At 42.7% G+C, this 17,500-nt stretch overlaps 1 protein-coding gene across 2 annotated transcripts in view; it reads right to left on the reverse strand.

Moving 5' to 3' along the window:
- Positions 1–17,500, reverse strand: part of col7a1 (collagen, type VII, alpha 1) — a 92,349-nt gene that overhangs the window by 52,039 nt on the left and 22,810 nt on the right. For both annotated transcript variants that reach the window (XM_053683526.1, XM_053683525.1), the window contains exons 14-36: positions 17,428–17,500; positions 15,302–15,427; positions 14,443–14,589; positions 12,962–13,096; positions 12,433–12,699; positions 12,192–12,335; positions 11,261–11,389; positions 10,625–10,771; positions 10,417–10,542; positions 9,299–9,445; positions 9,087–9,206; positions 8,864–9,013; positions 7,245–7,381; positions 6,605–6,731; positions 6,304–6,447; positions 4,905–5,080; positions 3,209–3,250; positions 3,028–3,054; positions 2,112–2,156; positions 1,881–1,976; positions 967–1,038; positions 110–145; positions 1–21 (exon numbers count right to left, since the gene is read on the reverse strand). The exon at positions 1–21 is cut by the window's left edge and continues 33 nt beyond it; the exon at positions 17,428–17,500 is cut by the window's right edge and continues 56 nt beyond it. In XM_053683526.1, the coding sequence (XP_053539501.1) occupies positions 1–21; positions 110–145; positions 967–1,038; positions 1,881–1,976; positions 2,112–2,156; positions 3,028–3,054; positions 3,209–3,250; positions 4,905–5,080; positions 6,304–6,447; positions 6,605–6,731; positions 7,245–7,381; positions 8,864–9,013; positions 9,087–9,206; positions 9,299–9,445; positions 10,417–10,542; positions 10,625–10,771; positions 11,261–11,389; positions 12,192–12,335; positions 12,433–12,699; positions 12,962–13,096; positions 14,443–14,589; positions 15,302–15,427; positions 17,428–17,500 (2,634 nt within the window). The remainder of the gene's footprint in view (positions 22–109; positions 146–966; positions 1,039–1,880; positions 1,977–2,111; positions 2,157–3,027; positions 3,055–3,208; positions 3,251–4,904; positions 5,081–6,303; positions 6,448–6,604; positions 6,732–7,244; positions 7,382–8,863; positions 9,014–9,086; positions 9,207–9,298; positions 9,446–10,416; positions 10,543–10,624; positions 10,772–11,260; positions 11,390–12,191; positions 12,336–12,432; positions 12,700–12,961; positions 13,097–14,442; positions 14,590–15,301; positions 15,428–17,427) is intronic.

Consider the following 17,500-nt stretch of genomic DNA (forward strand, 5'->3'; position numbering starts at 1 on the left):
ACCAGCACTACCAGGCTCTCCCTAATAGACAGGAAAAGACAAATTAAAAACATATAAACGTGTGTGTGTGTGTGTGTGTGTGTGTGTGTGTGTGTGTGTGTGTACTCACAGGGTCTCCTCTGACTCCAGGTAATCCCTGCAAGCCCTATAAAAAAATAGTATATATAATAAAAGTCCATTTTGGTTACAAACTACATATGATTTATTCCTGATATCTAATGTTAAAGATATCTCAAGGCCGGGGTCAACCATAAATTAAGCTTTTTTTTTTTTTAAATCAAGAATAAAAAAAATATTACTATTATTATTATTATTATTATTTTACATTTTTTACATATAAAAAGTCAAACAATAAAAAGCACAGACAGACAGACAGACAGAGAGACAAAAGGAGAGAGACAGGCATGCAGAAAGAGAGACAGACAGGCAGGCAGACATAAAGAGAGAGAGAGAGGGAGAGAGAGAGACAGACATATAGACACAAAGAGAGACAAACATGCATTAAGGGAGACAGACAGGCAGGCAGACAATAACGACAGACAGAATGAGAGACAGACAGACATGCAGTAAGAGAGACAGACAAGCAGGCAGACAAAGAGAGAGAGAGAGAGAGGGAGACAGACATATAGACACAAAGAGAGACAGACAGACATGCAGTAAGAGAGACAGACAAGCAGGCAGACAAAAAGAGAGAGACAGACATGCAGTAAGAGAGACAGACAAGCAGGCAGACAAAAAAAGAGAGAGAGAGAGAGAGAGAGACAGACATATAGACACAAAGAGAGACAGACAGACATGCAGTAAGAGAGACAGACAAGCAGGCAGACAAAAAGAGAGAGACAGACATGCAGTAAGAGAGACAGACAGACAGACAGACAGAATTGTATTTTTCCTTTAATATATATTTTTCTTAATCGATGTTGAAAATAACCGTGAGAGCTCTGCATAGCTCTTCAGGTTACTTACAGGAGGTCCAGCAGCACCGGGGGTCCCTGAACGACCGGGAACGCCTGGATTCCCCTGCAACCCTGGAACCCCCTGTCAACAAAAACAAAAACAAGACAAAGAGAATGACCTGGATTATGATTCGGAATGAATTGCTAAAGTGTGTACACAGGTGTGTATGCTGTGTGTGTTTTGTGGAAAAGTGAGAAACGGATTGACTTTTTTTTTACGGGAAACATAAATTAAAGCGACAGGGGCATGATCTTTGACCCCAAATCCCTAGAACCTGGAATCGGTGAAGAGAAGAATTTCGCTGAACTTTAATTCCCGTGTGATACGCGCTCTTCTAAATGGCACGACGTAAAGCCGAACATCGGCGAAGCTTAACCTGTCAGTGTGCAGGTGACGCCCCACGTGTTCAGTCTGAGACAGCAGGTCATCGTGAAAGTCTTTTTCATTTTTTTTTCTCCAAAATATATCATCACATTGGGGGGAAAAATGCATCTCTATTTAACGCAGGGATTCCTAAACTCTTTGAGCAAACGACCCCAAAGGGATATCATGAGATTTTCTGTGATTTTTTTTTTTTTAAAAATTAAAAAATTGAAATTTAATTTTTTACCTCACAAAAACCTGCCATTTTTAACAGGGGTGTGAATACTTTTACATCCACTGTAAATCCGTATTGAATACATGTTTCCGTATATATATAGATATATATATATATATATATATATATATATATATATATATATATATATATATATATATATATATTTCTGCGTCCGTTTTCTGTTGTTCCAGTCTCTGGATGTTGTAGTTGAGGTAGAAGAACGGAGAAAAGAGTCTTTTTTGTTTCCTTATGACGTGCGTGTGCATAAGTAGACGTAAACGCTAGAGAGGCAAAAGTTAACAAGCTACCAACAGACACTCACGCTTTCTCCTTTTTCCCCTCTTAATGACGGTCCTGCAGGACCAGCGGGTCCCTCGGGTCCCCTGGGGCCCTCACGACCAGGTGTGCCATCACGACCCTGACACACACACACACACACACACACACTTACGTTTATGAAATCATGAAAGCAGAAAATCATAAAAATGACAATATTAGAACATCTTCCTGTAACTCCCAGAAAGGAAATGATAAATAGCTTTGATTAACTCACAGGGTCTCCTTTCCTCCCGGGCGATGCGTCGCTGCCTCTCTCACCCTGAACATAAATTCAATAACATCGTTTGTGGAACAAGTTGAATATGTTCAACTTTTTTTAAAAGAAAAGAAATAAAAAATTGTTTCTCGGAGTAACAGAAACACCGTAGACGTTTACGGTCGTCGAAAAGAATTTCAATCTCATCGTTTTATATACAACTCACCGAGTATTTTATTAGGAACACCTGCACATCTACTCGTTCGTACGGTTATCTAATCAGCCGATCGTATAGCAGCAGTGCGACAACAGCTCCGAGTAATGTTCGACCATCAATCATCAGAATGGGAGGAAATATTAACTGGAAGTCCTGGAAATCTCGATTTCTGGTCAGAATTTGGCACCAAGAGCATGAATCCATGGACCGAACGTGCCTTGTGTGAACAGTCCAGGCTGGTGGAGGTGGTGTGATGGTGTGAGGAATGATCTCTTGGCACACTTTGGGCCCGTTAATACCAATCAATCACCACTCGAATGCCCCAGGGTATTTGAGTATCGTTGCTGACTGTGTTCATCCCTTCATGGCAACAATTTACCATCTTCTAATGGCTACTTCCAGCATGATATTCCTTGACTGGATCTGAATCCAGTAGAACAGCTTTGGGATGTCGTAGAAGGGGGATTCAGAGCATGAAAGTGCACCTGGAAAATCTGCAGGAATTGCGTGATGCAGCCATGATGTCAATATGGACCCGGATCTTAAAGAAATGTTCCCGGCATCTTCTGGAATTCATGCCAGAAGGAAGAACTGAGGCTGTTTTGAGAACAACGGGGGAAGGCCCTACTCGGTATTACTATAGTGTTCCTAATAAAGTGCTCAACATCAACAACACCGCAATAAAGTCTCAACCACATCACTACACGCACTCATTACCTTCTGGCCCGGTTCCCCTTTCAGACCCTTTAAAAAAAAAAAAGAAATTAACAACAATCACAACAGGATAGAAATGACAGACATCATGGCTTGATATCTTTGTGTGTGTGTGTGTGTGTGTGTGTGTGTGTGTGTGTGTGTGTGTGTGTGTGTGTGTGTGTGTGTGTGTGTGGTCACTTACCTGTGGGCACTGAACAGTACACTCTCCTGAAGTTCCAGAATCCTACACCAAAATACAGAAACAAAATCTAAAGGAAATGTTCAAATGGAACAGACCTACTTTGTGTCTGGGTGTTTTTTTTTTTCCTGCATGCGTTCGAGTGCATCATCTGGACACCTGTTGCAGTGCATTATGGGATTTCAAGAGTGCACCGGAAGTTCCTCACAATTCTTTTAAGGATGATTATAAAACGGAAAAAGTCCATAGTCGGACACGTGAGACGTGTGCGTTAGGGTGCTTTCACACCTATTAGTCCGGGTCCTGAATCCGAATCAGAGGGAAACAGATACTTTTGGTGTATTTGCGATTTAATCCGGTTTGCTTTCTTACTGCACGTATCAATACGGAGCTGCACTCGATACGTTGCTAGATAATTAAGGAAATGACCGGTTTGTTAGGTTCTGCGAATTGCATCCAACGTTTGTTTTCTCTTTTTTGGGCGTCAGTCTAAATCTCCAGAGCTCATGACATTTCCACAGCATGTAACTCTGTCCCGCTCAGTTTAGCGGCTCAAGTCCACAGAGAAACGCCATCCGCGACTCAACACATACGGCGTGTTTGGTTTACTTCCTGGATTTGGATCGATACGGGATCGAATCGCTTTCTTACTGCGCTCAAACTGCACTAGAGCTCGACTGGAACCTCAAGAAGATGGTCTCAGACCGGTTGTTTTGGTCTGCAATTGAGTTCAATTTGTTTGTTCTTACCTGCACAAACGAACCTCAGCATAGAGGAAAACAGACCAGGGTTCGATTCAAATGGACAAAACACTGACTATGTCTATTGGGACAGCAGTAATCTAATTATTGACCTTATTCTGAATAAGACAATATTCTGATTAAGGTGTTTACATGAGTCGCTGTTAGAATACTCCTTTCATGCTTCCGTTTTACATGTTATAGAACATAGATCGATTAACAGCACACGTCATTACATCACAACGTCACGCCGTCCAACGTTCCCTGCAGGATTTCACGTATCGACGTACAGTCGGTCTTCGTTATGGGACCGTATACAGTTTTGGGTGTTTTTATTTTTTATTTTACGAACGCTTCAAGTGCGGTTAATTATTAGTCGTGCTGTACGCGCTAATAGACGACCGCTTGACGCCGTGGTCTGCGTCCCAAACCGCGTACTTACTGAAATACACGTATTTCTCCTACTATATAGCAGGTAAGTACGCGGTTTGGGACGCAGCCGTGCTCTCTCGTTTGCCGTCAGACGGTCGAGCGCTGCCGTGTGTGTACGTGTCCTGTCGCACAATGCAGTGAAAACTCCCACACGACGTTAATAGTGTGATTAAGGTGTGTACACGTCTGTAACGCACGTCGATAAAGCGACTAAAACGGGAATACTCCACACGCCTTAATTCCGTCTGTGTTTACGTCGAGTGTGACTTTAATGGGATTAAGGTCATCGATAATCTCTGTCTACATGCGAGTTTCTTAATCAGACTATCGTCTTAATCGGGTTCACATCGGATTATCGTCGTCCGAGTAAACGTACTGACTGCATATGTGAAAGCACCATACAAGATATTAGCTTACGGGTAAATAGGGAAGTTGTACTTTATTGATCTCTCAGAAACACTGACACAGCGAGTACGAGAGAGAGAAAGAGAGAGAGAGAGAGAGAATGAATGCAGAGGGTGTCTAACCGGTACAACAGTTCCTCTCGCGAGGCCACAGAGCAGCTCTGCAAGTTCAGGCTGGACTCTGTAGAGATCATCAGCATCCCGAGCCTGCAGCAGATTCTGAGTGCTGCCGTCTGTAACCGACAGCAGAAGCTCCTCCGAGACCGCACGCCCGACTCCGACGGCCAGCACCGCCACACCTGAGACATAAGAACATAACCGAGTATTAAACAGGGACAATTCAATGGACGATTTGGATTGACGACTCGATTAAAAAGGCAACAACTGAAACGAATCAGGGTATAGAATATGAAACCATCGCAGCGGTATCGCCGAATATCGCATCACAATAGTGTAGTATTATGTGGTACACCCTGAGATTGACACTCCCAGTATTAAACCATCTCGAGGGTTAAGGAATTTACATTTGTTTGTGTTTTTTCTTTTTAAGCAAAGATTTTATCAGTGCTTCCATATTAAACTGTCCCAAGACAGGCTCAAAAGACGAGGGGACGTCAAGTCACAGACATCAGTCCCACTGAAGAACCCACTTGAAAAAAAAGTGTCTGAATATTAACTTATATATAATTTGTGTGTGTGTGTATATATATATATATTCGTTTCCAAATCCATTTCCATTGTTTGCCATTTTCTCCTGGTATTCTCCTGGTCCTGATACTGGGTATACTGGTTAAAATACATGGTGTCCCAAAAGTCTCCATACATAAGGGAATTGAACACTTTTATACTTCGTTTATATTATTCAGTTGCACTCAAAATGATTCGACCCCCAGTGCAAATCAGGTTTATTGTCGCAATGTACAGACTTTCAGCTGTCTGCGCTGAACAAATCAAACAAAAGCGGTTGAAATGGTTCGACACGACGAATGCTTCAAGTGGTCTCCCCCAAATTCAACCGAAAACGCAACTTATAATGATTTCTCCAGTCTGAAAATGATCCAACCCCCTGAATAGAATCCCTCACGACAGCACAGATATGCAAATCATGCCGTCTGTGAGGAAGCTGAAGCTTGGGCGTCACTGGACCTTTCAACAGGATAACGATCCCAAGCGCACCTCAGATTCCACCAAGTTGTAGAAGAAGTCCTGGAAGATTCTACAGGGCCGTCACAGTCACCTGACTTGAACCCCATTGAAAATCTCTGGTGGGATTTGAAGAAGGCGGTCGCAGCACGCAAACCCAAGAACATTACCGACCTGGACGCCATCGCTCATGAGGAATGGGAGAAGGTTCTGCCAAAAGCTTTTATTTTTAAGTGGACCTGGGTGATGTAGAGCCCAGAAACATCTGTCTACAGAACCTGCACGCTAACTAGCCTGCTAGCTAGCTAACTTATCTAATGTTAGTGATGAACACAACTGTAGTTTTTAATGTTAAGAAACGTTGAGAAACTTGACCCACCAGAATCCCGAAGTGCAGCCGCAGGACGCCGGATATCATCTTCAGATTTCCTATCAGCGATGATGACGACCACGCCCGGAACACCAGGCCTTCGACCCGCACTCGCACTCAACAGGAACTGTCGTGTGAACGTCAAGGCCTGACCTAAACGCACACAAACAGAAGAGAAAAAATGGCATTTTACTTTACAAAGTCCTGCCAATGAAAATCCACACAGTGAGGGTCATGGACATTTCAGGCAAGAAGGGTTGTTTGTAAAACCCCCCCCCCCCCCCCCCCCCCCCCCCCCCCCCAAACACACCTATATTACTTCCTGGTCTGTCAGTAAATGGGGTGGAGACAATCTCCCTCAGGAGGGTTTCGCTGTTGCTATGCCGACTGAGGAGGAAGCGCACTCTGGGTTCAGCACCGTAGACCACCACCGCCACCTGGAGGAAGAAAGCAGTAGACGCAGCAGTGTAGTTAGAGACCACTTTACCTCGTGGTAACATGTGCACGTGCTCCAGAGTGGGTCAACTCTAAACTTTTAAGATATATATATTTAAATGCGTGTATTACACTGCAGAGTGAAGATTAGCGCTACATCTTTCATGTGTGCATGACGTAAACCTCAGGAAGTCAAAAGTACTGGATTTATAACACGTTTTTGTTTTTAAATAAAAGTTTCAGATTTATTCATTCACTCATATTTGGTAAGCGCTCGATGACGTTGGACCTGGATGTTATCCCGAGAAGACGTTTTTATTCGTTTCCCCCAAACGAAATGAAGAGCATCACAGTGGCGCAGCGATCAATCCCGAGTTTCACACGGCCTCCCCGTGTCTGTGTGGGTTTCCTCCCAGCGAGACTGCATCCCGGAATATTTTCGCTGTTTATGCTCACAACATAGGGTAGAACATACTGTGACACCCTACTGGGGTTTTACATGTCGTCAGACCCACCTGTGAGTCCCGGGCTCCGATGGAGGTGAGAGATCCAGCAGCGCTCGCAAGCAGGGACAAGACAGGCTCCTCTAAAGCGGCGCGATCACGAGTGGCGGGGACCAGGAACACCGCGTCCAAACGCCCGTTCACACACACTGAGAGAGAGAGCGAGAGAGAGGGAGGCAGAAAATAACATGGGGCTCACTCAACAACTCTTGAATCAATTATTGTCATCATAAATAAATCATTATCATCATCCAGTCCAAATCTTTCAAGAATCAGTCAGTCTTTCTATACTAAAATAAATAAAAATTTGGACTGACAATAAAACACATCTGGATATCAAAGAGTTCCTGCTTCGCTATTTAAACCCGCAGCACTGTCCATTCTGGATTCTGATTGGTCAGAAGGTGTCGATTCATTTTCCATCACGGCAGCTCTGACACTAGTTCAATCTGCAGATCGCGGCTTTACAACGGATGCTCTCCTTCCTGAAAACTACTTTCCTGTAATTCTGGAAAGTTACAGCTTCACCGCTGAATGCTACGACGCACCGACACTGGAGACTCCTTCCATACACGTTAAATAAACCTCACCTCACAGAAAACACCATTAAATCATCACCGGTTCGTGTCCGATCACGTGGACACTTTTTAACGCCGTGCCAGCATTAAGGGCTACGTTCATGTCAGGAGCAAGGTTATAAATAAAACAAACAAACAAACAAACAAACAAGCACACAAAAGACTAAATAGGCATAGAAACAAACAATTAGATGAGAGATATTTATAATTATGGAAAAAAAATAATAAAATAATAAAGTAATTGTATAAAATGTTACATACCGATCAAGTTACAAATCTTTACGAGTCGTTTGAGCGGTTATTATAGAAAATTAATCAACAGCTTCTGACTGGAAGATCCGATTTGAGAATTCAACACCACAAAAATATTATTATTATTATTAGTAGTAGTAGTCGACGTATGTGTGTTAAATTTTTATTCGAATCTTACCTACTTCAACATTCGTTCATTATCATATTGGTCAAACTTTAAAAGTGGGAATTTTCGCTCGTTGACTGACTGATTATTGAACCACGCCTGCACAGGAGTTGCCCCAGGCACTAGGTGGCAGTGTACACCTAAAACACTGAGCAGAAATCCGAGGATGAACTCGTTCGAAGTCGCATTTGATTCAGTACCTACCGCTCGGCCGTTGATACGGTACGTACTGTTCAGTATACGTGCGTAGTATGAACACAATACGGACGTACTACATCCGCCATGTCGGCATGGTCATGTGACCTACGACGATGACCTGCGACCTACGCCGTTTTTTGATTCTGACAGCTGTTCCGCACCGGTCCCGGTGCCTTATGGGATAGCTCAGTGTGCGCTGCAGTATTTTATGAATACTGAGAATTCGGACATACCGGTACTGCTCTTCACCAACTGCATAGTACGGTAGTAGGGCTATTCGGACGCAGCATCAGAGTGGGAACTTTTTTCGACGTAGAAATTCAATCTACCAACGCGTATCAATCGCCTGACTGAATATGGTGAATAAAAAAGTAACCCCAGAGCGAACAGGTGTAAGACGTAGATGATTCAAATAAATATAAATAAAAGCGTGTAACCTGTGCGCTCTTCCACGACAGCCTCTGGGCCAGGGTAATCGTAGAAGACGGGCTGCACGGTGAAACTGTACCGACGGCCCAGTCTCAGATTCGTCACAAGGAACGAGCTAGTCGTGTCAGGGAGAGTGAGCGACTGGATGCTACCTGGGTCTGAAAACAACAAACAGCTGTTACACACGCTCGAACGCCATTTAGAGTTGCCTCGAAAAGCTTCACGTCTCACCTCTTTCATCCTGCCATCGCAGTACGTATCCAGTGGCACCTGATAACGGGCTCCATGCCAGCAGTACAGAATTCTGGGTAATGTCTACCACCCTGAGGTCGGTTACAGGCTGCTGTGGAGCTGAGAGATTGACGTGTACACACACACACACGGGTATATTAGTGTAAGAACAGGGTGTGAGTGACGTGTGAAATGTGTGTTTCGCTCAGTACCAGTGGACTGTGTGATGGTGACAGGTTGACCTTCTCTGCCATTCGACACGGCAGCCAGCCGGATGGTGTAACTCAGGCCAGGACGGAGTCGTTCCAGCGTGTACGAGGTCACACTTCCATCGATCAGAGAACTCGATTCAGTTTCACCTAAGAAGAAGAGCAAGCGGACGTGCTTTAAGGAAACGGAACACTACAGGTGACCCGGGTGAACAGGCTTTGCCAGTATACTTCCGATATTCTCACAAGTACTTTTATTTATCGATTTATTTCGTATTCGTGACCTGCATTTATTTATGCAAACGAGGCTTCATCTAAGTAAACACTGTGTATAAATACGCATGCTTTATAAAAGCAAAAATCTCGCGGCGTTAGTATTTGAAACGTTTATTTATTTATTTGTGAAATGACACTTTGCTACAGTGTAAAGTAGTGAGTGTACAGCTTGTGTAACGGTGTAAATTTGCCGTCCCCTCAAAATAACTCAACACACAGACGTTAATGTCTAAACCGCTGGCAACAAAAGTGAGCACACCCCTATGTGAAAATGTCCAGATTGGGCCCAATTAGCCATTTTCCCTCCCCGGTGTCATGTGACTTGTTAGTGTTACAAGGTCTCAGGTGTGAATGGGGAGCAGGTGTGTTAAATTTGGTGTCATCGCTCTCACACTCCCTCATACTGGTCACTGGAAGTTCAACATGGCACCTCATGGTAAAGAACTCTCTGAGGATCTGAAAAAAGAATTGTTGCTCTACATAAAGACGGCCTAGGGTATAAGAAGACTGCCGAGACCCCGACACTGAGCTGCAGCACGGTGGCCGAGACCATACAGCGGTTTAACGGGACAGGTTCCGCTCAGAACAGGCCTCGCTTGTTATACATAGATATGTATAGTGACACGTCTGAATCGGCGTATTCGTTTTAAACACACCCCTTTTCACAGCTCAGTGGTTAAGTCGCTGGACGTCTCGTCGGAAGGTCATGAGTTCCCAGCACTGGGGGCCTGCCGCTGCAAGGCCCTTAACCCTCAACTGCACAGTTGTATAACTGAGATAAATGCATCTCGCTCTGAATAAGGGTGCGCAAATGCGAATGCAAACATAAAGCTGTAAACGTTTACCTTCTGAGGAGCTCCAGTAGATCCTGTATCCCTCGGCACCTCTCACCGCTCTCCAAACTATACGCAGTGATCCCGGAGCGAACTCTTCGACACGCACTCCCTGCGGTCGTTCCACGTACACCGGCCCTGAAACACACACGCATCGTCACAATCATATCTGTTACCACGTCAGCAGCCGTGCACGTGGACATGATGTACGCAGACGGACCTGTGGTGACCTTGACAGAAACCGGAGGTCCTTCTCTGTTCTGGACCAGAGCCATGACCTGAATGTCGTACTGAGCTCCTCCTTCCAGCTGCCTCAGGTCCACTGATGTGATATTGCCGCCGACCAGCTGAGACCGCTCCTGTCCGCCTACACACCCAGACACACATCGGATCAACCACGGGTTTATCACTGATACAATCACTGGTCCGAGCAAAACACGTACTGGTACCGGCATGGCTCTGATACAAACATCGGGTACCATGTGACATAATCCGAGTGTATGTTATCGTGCTAATCGATAGACAGCACGGAACGGCGGCGACGTGGCTGTATTTCACCACCGACAATCGAAACACGGCAGAATGTTAATCGTGTTACTGTGAAAATATCACGAGGAGGAACTACAGCGTCTTCCTACAATACGACTAACCTAACTAAACATCGCAAACACGAACACTAGCTACTACCCTGTTATTAAGGTATTTCATAACAGAAATGTTCCTGTACTAGAGTTTCATAAAGAAAATAAGTGCATTAACAACTCAAATGGAGAGCCTTTAGCACACACACACACACACAAACAGGGCGTATTACATTAGTGGATCGTCTTCATTGATAGTTAGCTCGATCACTCACCGTCAGATCTCTTCCATATCACCCTGTACGCTGTTGCCCCCTGAACTCCAACCCAGCTGATCCTTACCACCTCCCCTCGGGACTCGTGGTGTAAGTTAGTGACAGGTCCGACCACGACCTCTTCTGTAACTGAGGACAGGAAAGAGCAGAGTTCGTGTTCGACCACACGTCGACATTTTTTTTATTACGGAAAAAGCGACAACATCCATTATATGTTTATTTTAAAAAAATTTTAAAAAACAGGACGCAAACACTCTAGACAAGCATTCGATATTTTCCACAAACGTACAAACAACTGCGTTTGCTTGTAACATCTCCCTATTCAAACCTGACCGCTTGAGAACAAACGTTACATCCATATCGTGAATCGGTTACAATCCCGACTTCTACGCGGCCGCCTGAGTCGATGTTCTGTGCGATGTTCTTCACTCAGATTACGCAGATCTCCAAGGTTGCCAGATAGTTCTCGAAATGGATGTATCGGAAGCGGTGTTTTTCAAAAGCGTCTGATAGAAGATGCGGACTGAATTTGGAAATAGTGTCGTTTTTCTTTGCGGTCATGTGATACTGTCGATGAATTCAAAACGAAAACTCCACTTAGACGATGGCGAGCGTCGCGATAAATCTAAAAGTAATTCTAGTATATTGGCTAGCATATATACAACTCGCACATCTAGCAGTAATTACCACATTAATCGCTGCAAATGTAGTTTAATTTAACAATATGGATTCATTACTCGCCGGATTATTATATAGCACTTGATCAGATATAATAAGGTATATAAATACAATAAATATAAGATTAAATACGGATGTGAGCAACTTCAGTATTAAATCCTCCTTGTGCATGCTTAACTCAACTCTGAATACAGCGCTGTATCTTCTACTCTGATGTGTAATTAGAGGTATGTGTGTTTGTGTGTGTTTGCACCTGTCCTGGTGCTCTGGGTGGCAGCCGGTCCCTCACGGGAGCCAATCAGAGCAGAGACGGATATTCTGTAGGCGGAGCCTTGCTGTAACCCGCTGATGGTGTAGGACGTGACCCCGGAAGATACGATCTGAGAGTCTTCTGTTCCTGCAGGTAGAAAAGGCAGAGCGCTCGAGACGAATCCAGTCCGAGTACTAAATACCTTCGGTACAAATTTCCCACGGTGACCTCGTTTCCTGCCTACCGTCGTTACGCTGCCAGGCGATTTTGTATCCCGTCGCTCTGGATACGGGATCCCAAGATATGCGAATCCGCGTGGAACCGACGTCAATAAACTGCAGACCCGTGACTGTCCCGACGTAGCCGTTTGTCCTGGTGGAGAGAGTCACCACGTCTCCGAGCTGACTGCCAGCCATAGCAGCCACGCCCACAATGACAGATTCATCGGGCTGTAGTCGTTCTATAGTGTAGGCAGTGATGTCTGCGCCGAGCTCGTGGAACTGCTCCGGATCTGAATGAGAGAGACAGAGAGAGAGAGAGAGAGAGAGAGAGAGAGAGGAGAATAAATCAAAATAATTTAGCATTTCAGCATCTTCAAAGTCGACACTCTTTTTCGCCTAGAATTTCCAGAAATGTATCCTTGGCGTTTTCTCGACCGATTTCTTGAGGAATTTCCCTGAGATTCTTTTTAAACAACATTAAAGGAGTTCCCACCGACGCCGGACTCTTTAATATAGATATATATATATATTCAGTGTATTTCATATACTTACTATTGCCTTGTTTCCAGGTGACTCTGTAACCTGTAGCCTCACTGACCACACTCCACGTGATCCGGATCCGTCGACTGTTCACGTTCACTATCCTCAGGTTCGTCACTTTGCTCGGAACTCCCGCTGTCGTAAAGTCTGTTACGGAAACACGTCAGGCGGGAACTGCGATTATTCATGCGTTCATCGACCGATCCGTCGCTACGTTTCTCGACGCCTCTTCTCTGCACACCTATATATACAGTACATCGCCCTCCTCTGCATTCGGCACAGTAAAAGTAAATATACACATGTTTATGGAACTGGGGTTACTATTTGAAGACTTTAAAGGATTTAAAACAAACGTGGGTTTTCGCAAAACTATAGACTGCGATAAAACAAACAAGAGAACAGCTCGACTTTCAAGCCGTCTCAGTGGTTCTCAACCTGGGGGGGGGGGGGGGGCGTAGAGATCGGAAGGGGGTGCAGATTCCCTCCCACGTTCCCAGATTATAGATTAGGTGTACACATACACATATATATTATACCACATGACAGGGGAGGCTTGGGGGTTGCAAAAGCTCGAGAAGCTCTGAGCGATCCGAATCCCCATGGCAACGATTATTATACATTTGCAACAATTACTTCTACAGGCTATCGTAGTTTATTTATTTATTTTTTTGATTCAAAACCTCTACTGATTGTCAAATATTTCTGCCAGTACAAACATCCACCGATGGCTGGAACCGAAGATGACGGCAGGTCTGCAGGACGTTCATTCGTTCGTTCGTGTGAAGTGGGAAGATACGCTTTGGATAGGATTTTAGTTGATCACCATACAACGCACGTTCGCACGCTTGTTCACACATACGGGGAAATTTAAAGCCACCGATCCCCCTACCGGCATGTTTTTAGGAGGTGGAAGGAAGCTAGAAAATCCAGAGGAATCCTACGCGAACATATGAAGAACGTGTGAAGATCTCTACACAGAGAGCAACCTGGGATCAGGATCGAACCCTGGACTTAAACACATAGTGTTGCTTGGTATACGCGTAAAAATGAGATACAAAAGCTACTCGTGGACTGCGCAGAAGCCTCATACCCATTTTCTTTTTTTTTAAAATTTTATCTTTTATTGTATTTCCATTTCATATTAAAAAAAAATATATATATATATATATCATTAGATGAAATTTGTTGACAAAATTACTCACAGCTAGCAACGCAAAGATAAACAGAGTGGCAAAAGCGATGAATAAAAACAACAAAGCACCGACCTTTTTCTTTATTTCTATGCCCAGCTGCATGTTTACTGTCTGAGCTTGGACCGAGACATCTGTTCTGGGGTTTAAAAGTCAAAGAAACGCAGAAGATGGAAAACTCCACACCACATGTTTGTTTATGCAGGGCGCTTCATCCTGTTTACCCGCTGTAATGTCACACGACTAAACACACACAAGCAGACAGACAAGTAAGCAAACACACACACACACACACACACACACCTGGCGTGATGTAGATGGTTGCCGGAGGTCCCTCACTGTAGCCCACCGAGGCAGTCACACTCACAGAGTAAGGCACACTTCCTGTAAGGTCACGGAGGTCAAACGTCGTCTGATTTCCATAAACGACACGTTTTACCTCCGACCCAGCTGGACAGAAAGATACGACACAGCATCAACACACACACACACACACACACTCGACGAAAAGTTCACACACAGAACCGGGAAACCTCATTAATAAAAGATCTTTGGCTGTATTCATTCAAACGTATATTCATTATTAATATTCCTAACGTGAAATGATTAACACTTGGGATCCTGCAATGTGTGCTAGTGATGTCACTGTTCATATTGTTAATAGCAATGTTGATGTTAAGTAACACAGCCATTAGGAAGGATAGTTTAAGTTTTTAAGACGATTTGGGATGAATTAATACATGAATATTAATATTAATAGCAATTTGAATACGAATAATTTAATAAAAAACGAATAGCTGGAATAATCATTTGAAAGCAGGACCAAAGGGGTGGGGTGGGGGGGAGGGGTGGGGGCGTGGCTGGGGTATGTGGAACATTGCTATGTTGGCAAGGTTATTAATTAATGTATTCCCCAAAAACACAAGCCCCCTATTCCCGTACAGGATTTACACCTGTGCCGAAGTTTGTGTTTCCGCTTCAAAGAAATTGCGACCTGTGAAAACCGAAACGGATCCTTTGCGCCTTTTTACCCTGACTGAGTTTTATACGTAAGACCCCAAGGATTTCGCTCCTGAGACGAACACTCTGAAATAGAATTTCACGGATACATAGGAAATCTAACACTTCAAAGCGAACCGTGTTGTGTAAAACGTGTCCTTACACTCCGTGTTGAGGATAAGGATGTTGTACTGCGTCGCCCCGGCGACCCCGGTCCACGCCAGCCGTACGGTGCGTCCTACTATCTCCACCACTCGCAGGTTGGTGATTCTTCCAACCAGAGGCAACGCTGCGCACAGCATTCACAGCGTAAACAACTCACATGCAGTTATAAATCGAACACATCTGCTTCATGCTCCACGTCATCATGCCTGACAGATCATCTTACAGTACCCATGCAGGTCAGAAACAGGGCTGTGTTTGATAATTCCTCTCAAGTGTCCATTTTTATTCATTAAAAAAAAATCTGCAACATTTATAATATCATATCGGCTGCTTCAAGTTATTTAGAAAATGTTCAAATTTAATTTAAAAAAAAGATGATGATCACGACGTCTCAGAAAAGCATACTGTGACATAACTTCTCTCATATGACCGCGCCCTATACACTACACTCCAGATGAGCAGCACTCATGCCGTCCTGCGAGCTAGTTAGTTAACTAGCATTTATCTTCAGTTAACTAGCATTTATCTTCAGTTAACTAGCATTTATCTTCAGTTAACTAGCATTTATCTGTAGTTAACTAGCATTTATCTTCAGTTAACTAGTATTTATCTTCAGTTAACTAGCATTTATAATTAGTTAGCTAGCATTTATCTTCAGTTAACTAGCATTTATCTGTAGTTTACTAGCATTTATCTTCAGTTAACTAGTATTTATCTTCAGTTAACTAGCATTTATAATTAGTTAGCTAGCATTTATCTTCAGTTAACTAGCATTTATCTGTAGTTTACTAGCATTTATCTTCAGTTAACTAGCATTTATCATTAGTTAGCTAGCATTTATCTTAAGTTAACTAGCATTTATCTTTAGTTAGCTAGCATTTATCTTCAGTTAACTAGCATTTATCTTTACTTAACTAGCATTTATCTTCAGTTAACTAGCATTTATCATTAGTTAGCTAGCATTTATCTTCAGTTAACTAGCATTTATCATTAGTGAACTAGCATTTATCATTAGTTAACTAGCATTTAGCTTCAGTTAACTAGCATTTATCTTCAGTTAGCTAGCATTTATCTTTAGTTATCTAGTATTTATCTTCAGTTAACTAGCATTTATCATTAGTTAACTAGCATTTAGCTTCAGTTAACTAGCATTTATCTTTAGTTAGCTAACATTTATCTTTAGTTAGCTAGTATTTATCTTTACTTAACTAGCATTTATCTTTAGTTAATGAGAATTTATCTGTAGTTAAACTAGCATTTATCTTCAGTTAACTAGCATTTATCTTCAGTTAAGTATAATTTATCTTTAGTTAATGAGAATTTATCTGTAGTTAACTAGCATTTATCTTCAGTTAACTAGCATTTATCATTAGTTAACTAGCATTTATCTTCAGTTAACTAGCATTTAGCTTCAGTTAACTAGCATTTATCTTTAGTTAAGTAGCATTTATCTTTAGTTAATGAGAATTTATCTGTAGTTAAACTAGCATTTATCTTCAGTTAAGTAGAATTTATCTTTAGTTAATGAGAATTTATCTTTAGTTAACTAGCATTTATCATTAGTTAACTAGCATTTATCTTCAGTTAACTAGCATTTATCTTCAGTTCACTAGCATTTATCTTCAGTTAATGAGAATTTATCTGTAGTTAAACTAGCATTTATCTTTAGTTAACTAGCATTTATCTTTAGTTAACTAGCATTTATCTTTAGTTAACTAGCATTTATCTTCAGTTAACTAGCATTTATCTTCAGTTAACTAGCATTTATCTTCAGTTAACTAGCATTTATCTTTAGTTAACTATCACTCGTTCCCTTATCAGTCTCTTTTTCTCTTTCTTGAAGATAACAGGACGAAAAAGCGTTGAAGAACGGTCACTACTGTAAGAGCTACCGTTACAGAAAATGAATACAATTTGATTAGCATTAAAACATTAAACATTACGACAAAGACCATTAAGATTTGAGTATTTAATAACGCCGTGGTGTCAGAATAGATATTAAAAACAGTATTATTCTACAGGGACTGTTGAAGTGGTTTAAAATACCACGTCCAGGGGTGTTTAAAAAAGCTGAAAGTCTAAATGTTATTGGCACATTTTTAGGGGTTTGTTTGTTTTTTTGACCTGGTGTGGGCTCCTCCCGTCCATCGTACAGCGTGTACAGAGTTATGATGTAATCGGTGCTCGGCTGAAGACC

Source organism: Ictalurus punctatus, chromosome 11 (genome assembly GCF_001660625.3).
Source record: "Ictalurus punctatus breed USDA103 chromosome 11, Coco_2.0, whole genome shotgun sequence".
Classification (NCBI taxonomy): domain Eukaryota; kingdom Metazoa; phylum Chordata; class Actinopteri; order Siluriformes; family Ictaluridae; genus Ictalurus; species Ictalurus punctatus.